The sequence below is a fragment of the Nannobrachium achirus genome, assembly GCF_963921795.1.
Source record: "Nannobrachium achirus genome assembly, chromosome: 5".
Taxonomy (NCBI): domain Eukaryota; kingdom Metazoa; phylum Chordata; class Actinopteri; order Myctophiformes; family Myctophidae; genus Nannobrachium; species Nannobrachium achirus.
Genome location: NC_137814.1, coordinates 43,757,717 through 43,776,832, shown reverse-complemented (window position 1 = coordinate 43,776,832; position 19,116 = coordinate 43,757,717). Strand labels below are relative to the sequence as shown.

At 42.5% G+C, this 19,116-nt stretch overlaps 1 protein-coding gene across 1 annotated transcript in view; it reads left to right on the top strand.

The window, feature by feature from the left end:
- Positions 1-2,052, top strand: part of LOC308284737 (vasoactive intestinal polypeptide receptor 2-like) — a gene marked incomplete at both ends in the record, with an annotated part of 92,628 nt that extends 90,576 nt beyond the window's left edge. Inside the window, 2 exons of the mRNA XM_080725464.1 lie at positions 334-375; positions 1,879-2,052. Of these exons, the coding sequence (XP_080581590.1) occupies positions 334-375; positions 1,879-2,052 (216 nt within the window). The remainder of the gene's footprint in view (positions 1-333; positions 376-1,878) is intronic.
- Between the last annotated feature and the right edge of the window lie 17,064 nt (positions 2,053-19,116).

The following is a 19,116-nucleotide window of genomic DNA, read 5'->3' as shown; positions in this document are numbered from 1 at the left end:
TACCACCGACGGCTAGATGTGCTCGCCTCCTCCTCAGCCGCACAAAGCAGGGCAAAATCCTCCTCCTCCTCTGCCTCCTCTAACATTTCCTCCTCGTCTTCCCCCTCCTCCATAACCTCCACAATTACGTGCCACCACTTCCAACTTCCAACGTGCCAACCCTCCGAACAGGAGCGAAGTATGAACATCCGACGCTTTTTTTTCCGGAAAAGATAAAAAATAAAAAAGTGTATTTTTCAACCGAAAAGTTCGGTTCTGTCGAAGTATGGAGAGGGCTTTATCCATTGAGTGTAATTTTTATAACACTTGTTTTGTTTTGATTTGTTTTGCTAGGGTCTTGTGGTGGCCATTTTATACTGTTTCTTGAACAGTGAGGTAAGTTCTTTCTCTTTGTTCTTCAGACCAGATCATTGGAAAAAAAGTGTAGAATGAATGCAGGATATCCTATGTAGAACATGAAGGGTCCATCCATCCTGAGCAGAACTGATGTGTTTTTATTTGGATGAGAACATGTACAGTGCACTGTTATGGTCCTTACCCACTTTATTTTGTGTGATTAATTAGTATTTATCTAAACACTTTAAACCCAAGTTTAAATGCTTAAAAAGGCTGTTTGTGTTATGAGCAGTGTTGATAAAGCAAAGATGTAGTCTTAATCTTTTGAATAACACACCATTTTGTCTTGGTCTTAGTCTTCTGAAATTGTTTAATCTTAGTCTACATTTAGTCGACCAAATATCAAAATCTTAATCTTTGATAGGGCCTTTCTGTGTGGAGTTTGCATGTTCTCCCCGTGTCTCCTAGGGTTGATACCCTCACAAAAACATGCACGTAATCCTGGTCTCAATAATGCCTCTCCTGGCCAGCCGGGGCGCCTGATGGAGGGGAAAGGAACTGGTTGGAATAACGTGTTCCTTCCACGCGCTACGTCCAAACCAGGGAAATCTCCACTGTCAGGTGAAAAGAAGCAACTTGGACTCCTCATGCATAGAAGGAAGCATGAGGTCAGTCCGTTGTCTCCCCAGGCGCGGCAGAGGGAGAGCAGAGCCCAGGATTACATAGGCAATTAGCACTGGGTGAAAAAAATGGGTTACAAAATTGTGGGATAAAAATAGAAAAAAAAAGAAAAAAAAAAAATCTTAATCTTTGAGTCAGCGCTTGCGCCGATTTCCTCCGGAACAGCCTGATGTCAACAATCAGCTCTGCATAAAGAGATTCCGAAAGTTTCTCTGCGGTTCCGGAAAACCGCGCATCGGGTCGGGTCGAGGCCCGGCACTGAACTCCCGCCGCGGCGGGGAACGCGCGTGCCGAATCTGAAGCCGGTGGGACGAACGGTTCTCGAGATACGCGGATTACATACACACACACACACACACACGCAGACACACAGAGATTTGTTGCATTTATTGTAAGATGAGGCATCACCAAATTAATGATGGGAATGTGTCAATGCGCCACGTGTTCTGGTTGGTTATTTGTCACACTCCCGGTGTGTAAGGACCTTTAACAGAGTCAGATGTATTTTTTTATTCTCATTCAATTAGATTATGGAGGTTTATATGCAAGAGATAACAGAAAACACATTATTATATACTGTATCTCATGTCATTGTCAGCAAAATAAGGCAAAAAAAAGTTGGAAACTAGGGTCAAATCAGACTCTCGAACAGAAAGCAACACAAAATGTCTTTCAACTTCTTTCCTGTGTTTGTTTAAACTTTCTGGCACACAATATTGTCCCATCCGCCAAACCCCACCCATCTGGGCACTACAGTTGCTTAAAACAAACCACAGGACTATTTGACCCAGTTCTGCATTGCACACTGTAGAAAAAAGAAAAACGGGTGTTTATAACACGTCTTCCCTCCGCTTGGTATAGGTTCAAGGCGAGCTGAAGAGAAAATGGCGGAGCATTTGTCTCAACTGCAGGTTGAGCATGACCCGGCATCCCAGCAGCAGCTACACGTCCCGCAATGGATCAGAGAACATGGTGCAGTTCCACTGCAACTCTCGCCATGCGTCCATCCTGCAGTCCGAGACATCAGTCCTGTGAAAGACTGGCCTTTACAAAGTGATACAAAACAGAGCTGCTATTAAGTGTTTTCAGTGCGAGTCTAAATCAGTCTGGATGTTTGTTGTGATTTAAGTCTTAAGTGTTAAGTCCAATGTACTGTGTATAGCCTACAGCTCTGCTCTGCCTATCCCCCTAATGGAATATCCAGTTTGGCAGTACACAGCCAGTTACCAAGGTTACTCCCCATGCAAATGATATACATAGAACTGTGCACTCATTACACAACATTCAAAGTTGTTCTTTGGATTATCTGTTGAGTCCTGACTAAGTCCACCCGACTTGAGTCTAATAGGCTCTATGCACAGCAGCCATATATAGGAAATAAATTGGGTATTTTCCTTATACTTCCTTCAAAGGCCGTACCAATTATGGACAAAAAGGGGTTCCACTCCGCCTCAAGCCAAATTCAGGCTGGTCCGGAGCATCTCAGGAGCGGGACTGTATGTGTATGAAGGAAGGCACTGAAGCAAACTCTGACAATTAAAGCCTTTTTTATTTACAGAGTGCAGGCAAATAATAACGTTTCGATGTCTTATGCATCTTCATCAGGTCATGACCCGATGATCAGGTCATGACCTGATGAAGACGTATAAAGAAAAATTGCACGCCATTTGCCTGCACGCTGTAAATAAAAAAGGCTTCAGCGTTTGCTCCAGTGCCTTCCTTCTTCTATACTAATTAAGGCTCTGTTCCATTCTGGTCAAACAGAGTCAGGGTGCCTGGCTCAATGTGTCAAGCCCTTAACCCTACAACACACTTGGGTTCAATTGAGGTTGAGCTTGAAGTGCCAAATGGGTGGTGTTTATTAATATCAGCTGTTTTCACTCTCAGAAAAGCATAGAATCCACAAAAAGAAAAAATAGAAAAGAACATTTTCCTGTGTTTGTATGCACTTTCTGGCAGTGCTGGATATTTTAGAAAAAGACCTAAACTGACTGTCCAAAACCTTCCTGTGATTGTCCAAAACCTCTGGTGCTGTGGTGTGGCAAATGGTAGCCACTAGGCATTCCATATTTTAAAACAAACACTGCAATTAATATGCAAATGCTTGTTGTCCCCGTTTTGGAAAAGGAAAAGCGCAGGCTATATAAATAGAAATCAGGCGCCAGTTATTCTAAACAGGTTGATGGATGGGTTCCCTTTTTTGTGTACATTTTTACCAACAAGTGTCATGTTGAAACACTGTGCATGCTCCTGAACGTGTACTGCATTCCACACTGTGCTTAGTGATCTGCTCTTCTGAAGAATGCATGCATGTGTACTTCAGACACAAGAGACCATTCAACATTTAAAAAAATGGCAGTATGTCCACTAGCAACATTTTATTTATGCAGGTTTCTTTTAACAATGTAAAGAACACGTAACTACTTGTTCCTGACAGTGCTAACTCAGCACATAGCCCTCTGTAATCGCTGCATTTGTTGAGAGTTAAGATATTTTGGTGTTTTTCAGCTGGTGAATCTATTTGCCAATACAATGCACATCGATGAGGTCTGATGTCACTGCACCTTCAATTTAGTTCAGTAGTTCATTGATTCCAGACGCACCATTTACTATTTATTCAGCTACTGTAAATGTGAGGTACCATTTTCTTCACTGCAAATTAAATCCACTTTTATTCTCTTTTTTCTTTTCTTTTGTTTACTCCTTATTTAGTCATGCCAATTCCCAATTCCCCAGCTACTGTAAATGTGAGGTACCATTTTCTTCACTGCAAATTAAATCCACTTTTATTCTCTTTTTTCTTTTCTTTTGTTTACTCCTTATTTAGTCATGCCAATTCCCAATTCCCCATGTAGTGTCATTGTCATTGCCTGTCATTGCCATAAACCACATAACAGTACCAAAAACAGTACCCCTCAAAAAGGTGTGTGCCCCAAGACCCCCAATACATCCTTTTGGGTTGCAAGGAGGGAAGAAGAATTTCGTAGGTGAATCGAAATGTGACCACACCTTGAAAGTACATGGTAATCCTATTATTTTCACACCGCACGAAAGAGAGAGTAAAGACGGTTGCATGATATTCTCAATGTATTTGTATATATTTTCTTGTTGTTTTGTGTACAGCTGCTATACAATGTGCATTTTGCTTGTCAAATGTGTTTTTGTCAGAAGTGATGAATTGGCAATGCTTCTTCAGTGTTCTACTTTAACAGGTTGCATTGTGTCGTTTAAGGTTGTTTGTCTAGTGTGCATGAGTGCAGTCTGTTCTTGACAACGGTGACACTTTAATTAAGGCATGTGGGATTTTAAAAAGATATTTAACAGATTGGTGTATGATTTGTACATTATCTGTTTGATTTCTGCTGTATTTTCCTATTTTATTCTTCTGTAACCTTGATTATAATAATTGATGCTAATACACACGCACGTGCACGCACACACACACACACACACACACACACACACACACACACACACACACACACACACACACACACACACACACACACACACACACATGCCAGACATTCATGTACTTTAATTTATTCGTAATTTTATTATCTTTATTTTGCCTTAACGGTTGCTATACCGTTGCCCTCAAATGCACTGTAGCCTTGAGAAAAGTGTTACCAAATAAATGTTAGGATATCAGCAATGACAATGACATCTAATCAACTATTTGTTAGTAAAACAGTTATTGCAGATGTCCTATAGTTTAAACTATATAGCACTACAGTTGCAGCGCATGAAATCAATCATTTGGAAAAGAGTTTTCTTGCTTGCTCTTCAGCCATCCTTCACAATGTATAAGAAGACATGGTCTACTGACTTGGCAAGTCTCATGTTGTAATATACAAATGTGTGAACTGTGTAAGGTTAAAAAAAAAGCTCATTGTCGAATGCACTTTAATGATTTAAGCAATCCAGGAAGTGAGACTTCTAAAACAGGCTTCTGCTATGCTGTATACATCCTTTGGCCCATTTCCAGTTTTGGCTTGCTTTGGTGGTGTGTGCTTGTGTTTGAAGAGAAAAAGAACAAGTGTTTCTTGGGCTACAAGGTGCCAAGAACGCTCCTCTTGTTAAATATATATACAGTACATCCTCACAGCTACAACCTCCTGAGTCTGGGACACATGAGTAATGTACATGTGAGTCGGAGTTTACTAACAGGACTTAAAGATTTGCCAAGCTGTTCATTGCAATGTTGCATTCATGGAAACTATGTGGTATTTCATGCTCTTCATGATGTGACATTCATGATTTAATCTGTTTTAATAAACGTGGATTCATACGTGACGTTTATGGAAATGTTTGCTGGTGGTTTTGTTCCTGTAGCTCCAAACACACACAAAGGCCTGCACACTCACAATTGGACCAGATTGTAGGATTACAGAATGCATAATAGTAAACCTTACATGTCTGTCACATGATCTATCAGCCTCAAATGTTATCATTTTAGGGGCCTTTTGGTGTTGTAAAGTTTGAATTTAATTCCTCTTATTATTATTTTATATACATGTATTTATAAATGATCAATGTTTGTAGAGTGAAAGGTTCACATATGCTCGGTCCTGGACTAACCAGTCAATGGACTGGACTCATTTAAAGATGGGCATGGGTAGTAACAGGGAGTTCAAAAGATACTGCTATTGGGGCGCCCTCTGGCCTGGTGGTCAAGGCGCATACCACATAATAGGCTATGATGCCTGCTGGCGTCGCTGGTTCGATACCCGATCCGGACGACCTTTGCCACATGTCACTCCTCATCTCTCTCCCCATTTCCTGTCAGCCTACTGTCCTATCAAATAAAGGCATAAAAAGCCCAAAAACAAATCTTAAAAAAAAAAAAAGATACTGCTATTGACAGGAAAGAGGTAAGAGGAGAAATCAGTTGAGACTGAGAGGTCATCTCAAAGGCCATTACTGTATTGAAGCAGCTAACCTGGCGTAGGTGCAGTTTCCCAAGCCCCCTTTGGCAGTCGATGAACTCAACAACCACAGTACAAAGTTCTCCTGTATACTAAAATAGTAGCCTACTCAGCTAAGTGAAAGTTCTTCAATCAAATGTGTGCTTGAGTTAGCATATTTTGTATACGTTTACTTTTAAAGATACTATACGTACAAACTTACAAATTAGAACGTACATCCTTTTTTATATCAATGCATTGCTGTATGTCAAATACATTTCAGAAATTTGCCAAAAATATATAGTGAAAATAGACGATCTATATTCTACAATACAAGTAGATCAAGATACACAATTGCCTCTATATTTAAAATGGGGCTCAAGTGGATTCATAATTGCGACCGTAGGTCGCAGTTACTTGCACTCCACTATCCAAACCTCCACCGGCTGTCAGTCCGTCCCTCCGTCAGTCCGTCAGTCTGTCACACGTCACACGTCACACTTTTGCCCTGCTAATATCTCCGCAACCGTTGCCCCGATCCATGCCAGATTTTGCACACACACTCCTTGCCTGCCAAACTACAACCTCCAAGGACCCCCGGAGCTCCAGGGACCCCCAAGTCCCTGGGGGACCCCCAGATGTAAAAAATGACCAAATGTGCAAAAAAAAAAAAAAATCTGAAATGACCACCCCAACGGGGCTGCTCACGGGGAATTCCCGGGGACCACCGACTCCTGGTGCTCCAGAACGGATGCAAAAGTGGTGGCGCCCCCAGTGGAGGACCCCCTCCACTGCAGCTCACATAAAATGCCTTAAAGCCATACTGTGTAAGTTGCCCAACTAGTGGTCATTAGCCCTATAGCAAACCGCGGTCGCGTCCGCGTCTTTCGTCCGTTTTTCGTACCTTCAGACCCCCGCGTCTGCCTCCACCTCGCTGAGATCTATCTTTTAAGGGGTCCCTTGTTCCTGTGCGTTCAGTAATTCCAGAGATACGGACTCCTTCACCCTGCCTGGTAGGCGAAATTACCTAGAGAAGGGATGGTACAAACGGGCGACAACAAATATGGCTGCCATAGCGACCCCACTTCAAGATGCGCTGTGATTGGCCGGCAGTTGTATAACCCTCGCTGTGATTGGCCGGTAGTGTGATGACGCAATTTTGGCGCGAGATCCGGTCCACGGCAAGGATTTCAGTTTACATATAGAGAAGGCTTTACAGGCTGAAATTCACGGCGCGGATCTTCTAAAACTTTTGTGATTTAATAGTTAGGAGAATTTTAAGATTTGTTTTATAAAAAAAGTTACATAGTACAACTTTAACTCGGGCTAGGAGCGACCGGGAGAGCCGGGGCCGGTACCTATTCGTCCGCCTCGGCGGCGCGGAGACCCCACCCCTCATTTCTCACATGGCCCTTTTCTAGCGCCACCATGAGGCCGATTCTTGCAAAACACATTTTTGGACACTGCTCCTACAATTTTTGCCCTAAAATCACGCAAATCGGTACACAGTATGTCTACACTCATGTCATCAACTTGGATCTGTCCCATATAGCGCCACCTTCAGGCCGATTTTTTAAAACACATTTTTGGACACTGCTCCTACAATCTTTGCCCTAAAATCACGCAAATCGCTACACAGTATGTCTACACTCATCTCATCAACATGGATCTGTCCCATTTAGCGCCACCTTCAGGCTGATTTTTTAAAACACATTTTTGGACACTGCTCCTACAATTTTAGCCCTAAAATCACGCAAATCGCTACACAGTATGTCTACACTCATCTCATCAACATGGATCTGTCCCATATAGCGCCACCTTCAGGCCGAATTTATTAAACACATTTTTGGACACTGCTCCTACAGATTTTGCCCTAAAATCACACAAATCGGTACACAGTATGTCTACACTCATGTCATCAACATGGACCTGTCCCATATAGCGCCACCATCAGGCCGATTTTTTAAAACACATTTTTGGACACTGCTCCTACAGATTTTGCCCTTAAATCACACAAATCGGTACACAGTATGTCTACACTCATCTCATCAACATGGACCTGTCCCATTTAGCGCCACCTTCAGGCCGATTTTTTAAAACACATTTTTGGACACCTACAGATTTTGCCCTAAAATCACGCAAATCGCACAGTATCTCTACAGTCATGTAATCAAAACGCATCTGTCCCATCTAGCGCCACCATCAGGACGATTTTGGTACAATTCATTTTTGGCCTATTTGTAGGGATAAGCGACCAACGGTCGCTTATCTCCCGATTAGGGAGTCTTACTGGTATATATATATATATATATTGTTTTGCCTTCTTAGAAATGTAGTAGAGCAAAGAAGTACAACATTTCTCTTTAGAATGTAGTGGAGTGAAAGTTGCAAAGTATCCAAATCTGCAAATTTTCCACTGTCCTTTGGAAGCTACAGGGACCACCAGCCACCCTGAGGATATGAGTTCACCCACTGTCCTGCATCCTACTCATGTACTGTAAGTCAATGAGACCAAAAACCTCTTATACATTATACATTATAGAAACCAGGTCACTGATGTCAGTGATGGTGATGCCAGGCTTAATGCTCCGTCGTACGACGGTGTCACTCACCGAAAAGAGTAGATCTATAAGCTCAAGAGGCGTTGAATCCGCGACACGTTGTGAACTTTTAGATCTGCTGTTTGCGTCGCCAGACACCATCATACAACAAAGTATAAATCAGGTTTTCCAATACTTTGGCAGTCAATATCGTGTGGGTGCAGCCAGCCACTATGTGCAGGTAGCATCTTGCATAAGGAAGACAACACAAGTCCTCCAACACAACCAAATCTATTGACATTGAAGTGATTGAACAACGTCACCGGCCAGCGGCCGCCCCCCAGATATCATGATATTGTTTACCAGGTATCCAGTTTCTATAGTTTTTAATGTACAGAATTTTATTTTGATAGTATATTGTTTACACTGTCTCTTGTATGTGCTTACTTTGCTTATTGTTGCTTATAAGTCGCTCTGGATAACTAGGGGTGGCAGTAGGCGAGCTTAGGGGTAGAGAAACCATCATTCTAAAACGGCTAGTTCCATTCCTTGATTCTGATTGGCTGGTTTCCCTTTAATTGCTGTAGTATATGAGACTCTATAGTCTAACCCCTAGACTATAGAACTTGATTGCAAGTAACAGGTGTGTTGTTTCTGCAGCCTGGCCGGGAACTACTTTCTTGTAGCTGGGGATTACTTTCTTGCAGAGCAGACCTTATTGTTAATTATTAGTGACATAGAACAGTTTTAATTGGTACATGTCTATGATTTTACATGTTGCCATATTGTAACCGTTTTATGAAAAGCAATAAGCTTTTTAAGGCGAGTGGTTACCTGTATTTTACACCGGCTGAGAGGGTTGGAGACACTCTGCTTCGCCTCGTGTCTCCCTACGCCTCTCAGCCGGTGTAAAATACCAGGTAACCACTCGCCTCTTGTGGCTTATTGCTTCATTAGAACACGGAGGGTTCCTGAAAGGTTGCAAGTTCGATCCCGGGCTCCCCCAGAGTTAGTGTCGAAGAGTCCTTGAGCAAGACTCTGAACCCCTAGTTGCTCCCGGTGAGCAGGTTGGTGCCTTGCATGGTTTCCTCTGCCATCGGTGTGTGAATGGGTGAATGTAATGCAGTCTTTAGCGCCTTGGATAAAGGTGCTATATAAATGCACCATTTAATATAGCACCCCCCCCCCCCCCCCCGTCAAAATATGGAGATAAGAGGTTTCTGCCCGTCGTGCCCGATATCCATATTGAATACTCTATAGCGCTATGATACTTACATTTTTGGGGTCAATTCAGTCATGGTTGTGTTTGCCACACAGTTGGGCATTGTTCACTAATTAAACGGCGTGTCCTTTGATGGTTCATTAGCATATGGACTCCTTCCTCTGGTCTCCCCATGGCTCCCACAGTGAGGAGCGAGTCAGAAGCTGAAGCGTTCACTCACTCATCCTGCCGACGTCCTGCTTGGAGCTCACATACTGCCTTCAGGTGCAGATGCAGATGCAGAATGTGCTAATTGGGAGAAGAAGTCGGCGTTGTTCAAGGAACAGTCAGCGAGAAACAGCTGCGACGCAGAACAGTGATTGCTCACTGGCATGGAGGCATGCGACAGACGGAAGCCACGTTTCTCCGAAGGGGCTAAATTTAAGCAGATATCGCATTCAGTAGGTCTTTTTAATTATTTCTTTTTTGCAGGGTATTGTCCTTTCTCCACTAGAAGATGGCTGGGAAATAGAAACCCACCCATGGCCCGTTATACTGTTAGGGCAAAAGATCCAGCATTGACATCTTTTAAGCAGTTAATGAATTAATCTTTTCTATGATATAATCCACCCACCCCATCACATTCACTCCTGACATTGTAACGTTTTCCATTGCTGGATATAGTTCATTACTGGGCAAGTAAGGCCAAGATCCTGTCAATGGGAGAAAAAAGAATTGTCTGAAAAGGTTTGGCTGATGGTAGTGCAGAAGAAAAGTCAAGGGGTCATGCTGAAAAGGTTTGCTTTATTTCAGCAGACCAAAAAACAGTATTTTGGTTGCTTGTTACTTTCAATACTTTTATTACTCTTTCCTTTTTGGTCAGGCGTTTAGTGCTCCTAGGCCCTGAAGCCTCTAAAGCCTGTGTATTAAGACAGGCCTGCAATGAAGGCACAAGCCTTCCTCCACATGATCATGCCGAGGAAGGTTTGTGCCCAGTGGCGAAATTAGACCTTATTCCCCATGGGTTTTCAGATCAAGGGGGCCCTGATCAAAGGGGCCCGGGTCTGTTGTCTTTGCGCGATTTAAGCGCAAACTACAATGATTAATCCACAGATTAGGAAAGTAGGGCCCTGGGACCCCTAATATATTGGAAATTACAAAATATATATAATATACTAGTATGAATTTATGTAGATATGGGCGCATTTCTTTATTTAGGCCTATTAAAAACAAAATAAAAATTCGCCACTAGGGGGGGCCCTTGGGTTTTTAAAACCCAAAAACCCTGCCAAATTACGCTTGTGTTTGTGCCGTAACTCATATGTGGTTTGCCTGTGCATCTATATCTGTGAATAAAAGTACCAGACATTTCCATGGATGCTGGCAGTTCTTTTGCTTATATTGAATCCATCAGTTTGTCTCATAATAGGTCACATGCAAAGACAAGCGAAAACAGAGAATAGAACAGAAAAAGGCCTAAGGGAAATTAAGAGCCACAGCCACGCTCATCAGCAAATCACATCCATAATAAAACATAAGATATGGAATAACATAAATGAAATCAACGTGTCAATTTGCACATCTGTAAGCCTTTAACATAGCTGCCTGTACAGTGTATAGCCTAATAAATCCCCCCTATAAGCGTGCCTCTCTCAGTGGTACATTTTGGCGTGCTGCTTCTGACCAGTGCATCATAGAAAGGGTGGGAGACAGTGTCCAGGGCTTAGACAGCATCCTCCTCTCAGACACTATCAGGTAGTTCAGCTGCACCCCCACACTGTCTCGGGGGTCACCACCATGCCAGCTTGTGGTGGACATTTTCTCAAAATGTGATTTTGTAACACGTCTTCCTGGGTAGCTCATTGCGACTAAAAGTTGTAAAGCTTGTTTGTAGTCAACCAAATAATTGTAATACCTCCAAAACCTGATCAACCCCTACACCCCCACCCGTGCACTTAGATCAACCAACACAGGGATGTTGACAGAACCCTCGCTAAAAACCCCAGGGCAAAAATCCACTCGTCCGAGACAGTTTGCCCTCCTGGCCCCCAAGTTGTGGAATAAACTCTCTGTCGCACTTAGAACAACTCACCCGCTAGCTTTCGCCGAGGACTGAAGACTCACCTTTTCAGACTCCACCTAAACCCTTAGCACTACTGGAAAAATCAATGACCATACATGAAGCTAGTTAGCATTTGTTTTTTAGGTTTTTAGAAACTTTTTTTTACGGATTATATAGTTTTTTTTTCTAGATAGATATTCATTTACATTTGTTATATTGCTGTTTATGTACTGACTGACACTTAATCTTGTTTATTATTGTGATGTTTATTTGCTTATTGTAAGTCGCTTTGGATTAAAAGCGTCTGCTAAATGCCTAAACTGTAAACTGTAAACTGTAATTAACTTGGGGCCAGCTAATTGTCCTTCATATCCATTTGACATTTAATGGCAGAAAACGTGTATTTCAGTCAGGAACACTCACGTCAAAGTAGATTTAACCATACAGACAGTTAAACTTGTCGTTAAAGGGCTCTGTGTTCGGAGTTCCCTGAATTTAGTTCATGCTTGATCAGGGAACTTTAAGCAAGACCCCCCCTTAGGGATATAATAGTACAGTAGTACAATAGCAACACATTGGAATATTAGATTGAATCAGCAGACATAAAATCACAAGTATTTGAGCCCATGCCACTCTGATCAAAAGGTGGAGGCTGGGGTGGAGTAGGCAGCTAAGCAGCAGCAGATCCGAGGCTTCGGATCAAAGACAAGCAGTGCTATAGTTGTATTTAAAGAAGCCTCCCTTAGTACTGAGTGAAAGCTCTGATTGGATTACGACAGTGTGATGTAATGATCAGCAGATCTGTGAATGAGGAATAGGAAAAGGATCTGACTGACAGCTGATTACAGCTGAGGCGGGCAAGACTCACATGTCATAAACTAGCGCTATGCTTCATTTATTAAAATATCTCTACTTTCCCACCAGATTAAGACATCATTCTCTTGACTCCCTCCAGGGAGCACATATGGTATGCATGGGGAACACTAATTGACAGGTGCTTTGATTAATTAATGAGAATGAGTAATGTAGGTTTACATGTAATCCAGACACTTTACCAAATTAATTCAAACACATTCAGGAAATATTAGATTGTGAATATAATACAGAAGACAGATTTTATTTACATTATAATGCAAGAAATGTATTCTGTATGCATTTTTCATAATTTCCTTCCCATAATCAAAAAAATTGCTTTATGGACAGGTCTTGCCACGGACACAGAGGTAACTACAGCCAGCTAGAATATGAACTCCCCACTCCTCAGTCGAGCTGCACAAACTTTATTAAGCGAAAGCTGGAGGAACGTGTTATTTTCGGAATCAGAAACATTATTCACCAAGCTAGCCTAATATGAATGCACAGGAAGCTAACTTCGTGCAGTTACAGAACAACACTGTCATAAAAGCGAGAAGAATGCAGAGAAGAACAATTGTTATATGGACAGGGGACAGCAAGGCCAAACAAAATGTGAACTATTATGAACTAAAAATAAAGACTCGATTTTTCACTGTGGATGTGTGATTCTGGCCTGGGTGGTGGGTGTCGTGCAGAAGTTACATTTACATTCCGTGTTTTATGTTTGGAAAATATACAATAGAAAAAGGGTTTAACCTTAACCCCTATGCACTTTGTTGACCGGAGGCCCCCAGGGCTCATGTGTGTTGCTGACAGTGATGGGCAGTAGCTAGCTACAAGTAGCTTAGCTACGTAGCTTAACTACATTTCTAAGTAGCATAACAGAAACTAGCTACATTTCTCTGGGGATAGCTTGTAGTGTAGTTGAGCTATATTTAATCAAGAGTAACTAGTAATGTAGCTTACTACATTTTCCAAGTAGCTGGGCCATCACGGTCGGGATGAATAAATAAATTAATAGAACAGTCATTACAATAGTGTCCCCAATAGTGAGGGGTATACATTTAATTTAAAGCCAGACAGAAGGTTTCCAGTTTCAGTCTGTTTTATAATAAACATTTGCGAGCATTTTATGCTTGCATGCCCATTTGTTTGGTGGAAAAAAGAAAAAAGAAGAAAGAAAAAGTAGTGTTGATGTAGCTAGCTATTTTTGTCCTGTAGCTTGTAGTGTAACTTGCTACATTTCTCTGGGGATAGCTTGTAGTGTAGTTGAGCTATATTTAATCAAGAGTAACTAGTAGTGTAGCTCATTATATTTTCCAAGTAGCTTGCCCATCACTGGTTGCTGAGACAGAGAAAGGTCGATAATAAAGTTGATTTTCTCCTTATTTGTGTCTCTGAAAAAAGCTATTTTTGCCCTCGACTCACCCGACTGGACCAGTGGCGTCAGTTCAGAAAAAGCCAACACCAGTCATGTCTGGCAACATGACTGGTGTCTTGCACGCGCGCCTTCTTCGCGCGCGTGCAAGACACCATCATGTTGCCATACCTTAGCAACAGGTATGATACATTTATTTTAAGAACTACATTCTACCCCCCCCCCCATTCCTACAGTGCATGGCAGCCTGGAATGGTTGTTCAAGTGCAGCTAAACTTGGCATGCTTATAGTAAATAAAACGTGCCACAACAATAATGAATTGCACCTGTGCAGCTGACCTGCGGAACCTGGGAATATACTGTACCATTTTGTCAAGCTGGGGAGAATACAAGTGTGGAGAATATGCCTTGTTAAAGTGACCATTATGTAAATTTTGCATTTGTAGTTATTTTACTGTAATTTAACAACATAATAACCAGAACAGATAGACAAAGAGACATTCATGGATTTATATTTAAAAGTAATTTATTTTCCCCCCTGGACCCAGGGTATGGCAGCTGCATACCCCTGCCATACCCAATTGACGCCCCTGGACTGGACAGAAGGGGAAAAGCAGAATCTGCCTGGATAAAAATCTGTTTCAAGCATAAACGTAAGGTCGCAGAAAGCCATAAATCCACAGAAACAGTGTCCTAACAGAGTATTTATACGGTACATTGGAGTATTGATACTTTTTCCACTATACTGGTCATAGTGGGAGCGTTTCAGGCAAAAATCGTGCACTTTATGAAAGAAGCATGAAATTTGGCACACAGTTAGAACATGCCATATGGAATTTTTTTGGCTATAGGGGCATCGCAGATTTGTCTTGGGAAACTTGTGGGAGCCAATCAAAGTTGGGCTCTCATAGACTTTAACACATTGGCCGCCATTTTAACATTGACTGTTTGGCTCCCCTGCCATTTTGTTTAATGAAAAAATTTATATATTTTTTTTATATTGACATTTTTCCTAAATTCTGTATTCTGTATTTTGTGTCATACAGTACCTGAAATGAAACAAGACCACCTCTAGTCTCACCAAAAAATAAAAAAATAAAATAAAAAGCTTTTTTTTCTATAGTTGCAGCCATCTCAAAATAGCCATTTTTGACCAAAATCCAGCTATAATTGAAAAAACTGGAGTTATTGACCTTTTTGTGAAAAATCTATTTTCAAGCGAATAACTCACTTGATATTTGTCTTTATGGCTTCAGGCATTATCAGATAAGTGTACTAATGTAATTATGTAATAGGATTTTTTTTTAGAATTTTCTGTTTAGAAAAATGCAGAGAAAAATATTTTTATTGGCTATGTCTGACCATAAAACTCAGCAATTTCACATACTGTTTTGCAGTATTTGTGTGAGTATTTGTGTGAGCCCCCACTTGGGGGCGCGTTCTCTCTGTCTCTGTATGTCTGCTTTGGTCTCAGCTGTTTTTGGGTCTGTACAGGTGCACACACACAAATAGACATCAAAGGGGGCATGAGTCTTTTTTCTAACATGTGCTAGAATGTGAAAATAGCAGATCTACAAGCTCTACAAGCTCAACACATCGCTCTGTGACACATTGAGAGCTTGTAGAGCTTGTAGATCTGCTATTTTCACATTCTGGGACATGTTAGAAAAATGTCTCCCCCTGCCCCAAAAAAATCCTCTGCACTGCCCTGCAAGAGCAGGGCAGACGCATTTTGCTAACGAGGCGAGGCTGTTGACGTTGATCGATCGCTTGTTGGCTGTAGTTGATCGCTTGTTTTGGTGGAGCGTGGGCCAGGGACCCCCAGTCCCCCACCTGGTTCCCTAAGTGTTGGCTGGAGACCAGGGACCCCTTTGTGAGACCCCATCGACAGGGACCACTTGTCCCTGCAACTGGATCATATGAACTTTATGTAACAAATGATCGGCTTATTGATTGATTTTACAATGTTATGTAACTCTGCACTGCTCTGCGGAGGTCGGCGAAGCGTTGGACCCGCGGACCCCTTATTGGTTGTTAGAAAGGCGACCAGGGACCCCCACCTTTGCAAAGGCGATCATGGCTTGTTTGTGGACTGAAGTTTGTGGACTAAATACCATTATAAAACTAATATTATAGCCTGGATATATGGGTGTGGATTCAAATCAACCATCATCATTATCAGGTACGTTTTAGAAGCATTTATATGGCAAATTGGCGATAATTGTGTGTTTTGTGTCTTGAGAGAGAGAGAGAGAGAGGCAGAGGCAGATCTCACTATAGCACTGTTTTTTATGGGACTGAACACCATCAGGGGGTCCAACAGGGACCACTGAAACAGAGATACAGTGGAGGGAAGCACACACACACACACACACACACACACACACACACACACACACACACACACACACACACACACACACACACACACACACACACACACACACACAGCTGTTCTCACACTTTTTTTTCTTCTCTTTTTTTTTCCGGCAGCCAGCCTTTTGAGCTCAAATGCGTCTTTTGCCAATTAACTGTGGTTGGGGAGATTTATACATTTGTATTGCAATTTATACATTATTACAGTCTTTTTTTCAAACACACTTACTTTGATGTGTGATATGTGTGAGACAGAAGGCTCAAATTTTGTCACGGGCTGGAGAAAAGTGTAATTAAACATTACATTATATAAAAGCAAATTCTCGGGACTATCGGGCCTGGCGGGGAACGACATTTAAAATTTCTCGGGACTATCGGGGGAGGCGGGGAATGAGTTAATATAGAGTAAAATAATACAAAAAATAAATATTTTAAGTAGCATGTGAGGGGTCAAACTAGGTGTTTTTCTGGATTCTGAATCCAATGCAAGCATTTGTTTCGCACGAAAAACATTCCTTTCCGAGAAACGGCCGCCACAAATCTGTGAAAAGTGATGACTCATCAATAAACCATACTTTTATCACTTATATAGGGTCAGTTTTTAGCCCAAGGAATGTTTTTCCTGCAAAACAAATGTTTGCATTGGATTCAGAATCCCGAAAAACACCTAGTTTGACCCCTCACATGCTACTTAAAGCATATTTATTTTTTGTATTATTTTACTCTATAGTAAAGTCTATGAGAGCCCAACTTTGATTGGCTCCCACAAGTTTCCCAAGACAAATCTGCGATGCCCCTATAGCCAAAAATGTTCCATATGGCATGTTCTAACTGTGTGCCAAATTTCATGCTTCTTTCATAAAGTGCACGATTCCATCAAAATACTGCCCGAAACGCCTGCACTATCAAGAGACTGAATCTGAAATCAGCTTGACCCAAATGAGGAATGTTGTCTCTGACCACAGGAGCCAGGCTAATGAAAACACACTTGAACTGTCATGCAGACTGAAACAACCTGAGTGAGTGGAAGTTTTTCGCCTGAGACTTGACTTGACTATCTCATCAAAACGCTGCACCGTTACATACAGTAGTGGAATGTAAACCAAAGCCCAGATTTTAAATGACGCAGAGACCTCATTTCAAGCACTTCTTCCTATTTGGGAAGTGATCAGTCTTGCATGGCCCAGCGGGACCAATTGGACTGCCCTAAAAAAAACATGTTAACCTTGTATTTGAATAATTAATGGTAAACTAGTGCGCAGTCTGTGCACACAACGGAGCTAGGGTATCATTTAAGAAATATACTGATGTAAGCATTTATTTTCTCCGCCCGGCCGAAGGCATCAAGGCATGGTCGTATTGGCCGAGACTCCATCCATCCATCCATCCATCCATCCATCTTCAGCCGCTTATCCGGAATCGGGTTGCGGGGGTAACAGTTCCAACCAGATTTCCTTATCCTGAGCAACTTCCTCCACTCCCTCAGGGAGTATACCTAGGCGTTCCCAAGCCAGTTTGGAGATATAATCCCTCCATCTGGTCTTTGGTCTGCCACAGGGTCTCCTCCCAGTGGGACGCGCATCGAGGACCTTCCTAGGAAGGCGCTCGGGGGGCATCCGTACTCGGCGCTTTACAGAGATTGTGCATTACATTCACCCATTCACACTCACATTCATACACCGATGGCGGAGGAAACCATGCAAGGCACCAACCTGCTCACCGGGAGCAACTAGGGGTTCAGAGTCTTGCTCATGGACTCTTCGACGCTAACTCTGGGGGAGCCCGGGATCGAAACTGGGAACCCTTCGGGAACCCTCCGTGTTCTAATGACGGTTTCTCTACCCCTGAACCACTGCCGCCCTATTCATTCATGTCATTCTGTCTGTGGACAGTTAATCTCTGGTACCGTTGGGCCATTGACCAACTTTTTGGAGCACAATTTAAAAAGATATTGTACAGCAGATACTGTAAACTAGTGCAGCTAAAACCACACATACCGGTATCACAGTTGGCGTCTTGTATTTCCAAAAATATGTTTGCATCTTTCAGCCCACAGGTCTCTGATGGACCTGAAGTAACAAAAATACACAAAGGGGATTTTGTGATTTTTTTTGTTTTTTTTTGTTGTTTTTTTTTCTTTAGGAAGGTTCCCTGAGTTATAGCATGAGATACGTCAGCCGATCTCCGTGTTATCCTCCCTTGGTATGGGTCTGTTTTCACCCCTGTCATGCCTTGGCCAAGGCTCAGTAGTCGGACTACCAACTACCAGGAGCTGGTAGATCCGTTATCGCCCATAGACTTGTCATTGCAATGCGCATGCGCCAATGCACGTTCACAGGAACAGTATACTGGTCGCTCCGTCAGTGAGAATCGAACCCCGGCCGTCGGATTACTAGTCCCCGACGCTACCGACTGAGCTAACCAAGGCAGCTGGCGGACTTTTGTTTTTTGCTTGGTTTTACACATGACTCGGTAACGGGAGCAGTCCCCTGGTCAAAATTTACTATTCTGTCCATAACGACACATAATTCGGTAACGCCGCTGAGTCGGCTCATGCGCCGTTCGCACCGTTCGCCGCGGCGACTCGGTCGCTACCGCTCCCTCGGTGGCGGCTCTCGGGGCTCATCGGCGCCTGAGACGGCGCGGCTCCGTCGTTTATAGTGGCGTGAACGGTAGCGTCGGGTGGCTGGTAACCACCTCATAGCGGTATCGAATCCCGCTTCGGGAACAATTTTTTTTTTCTTTCTCAAGGCTGATATTAAGGTTGATATTGGGACTAC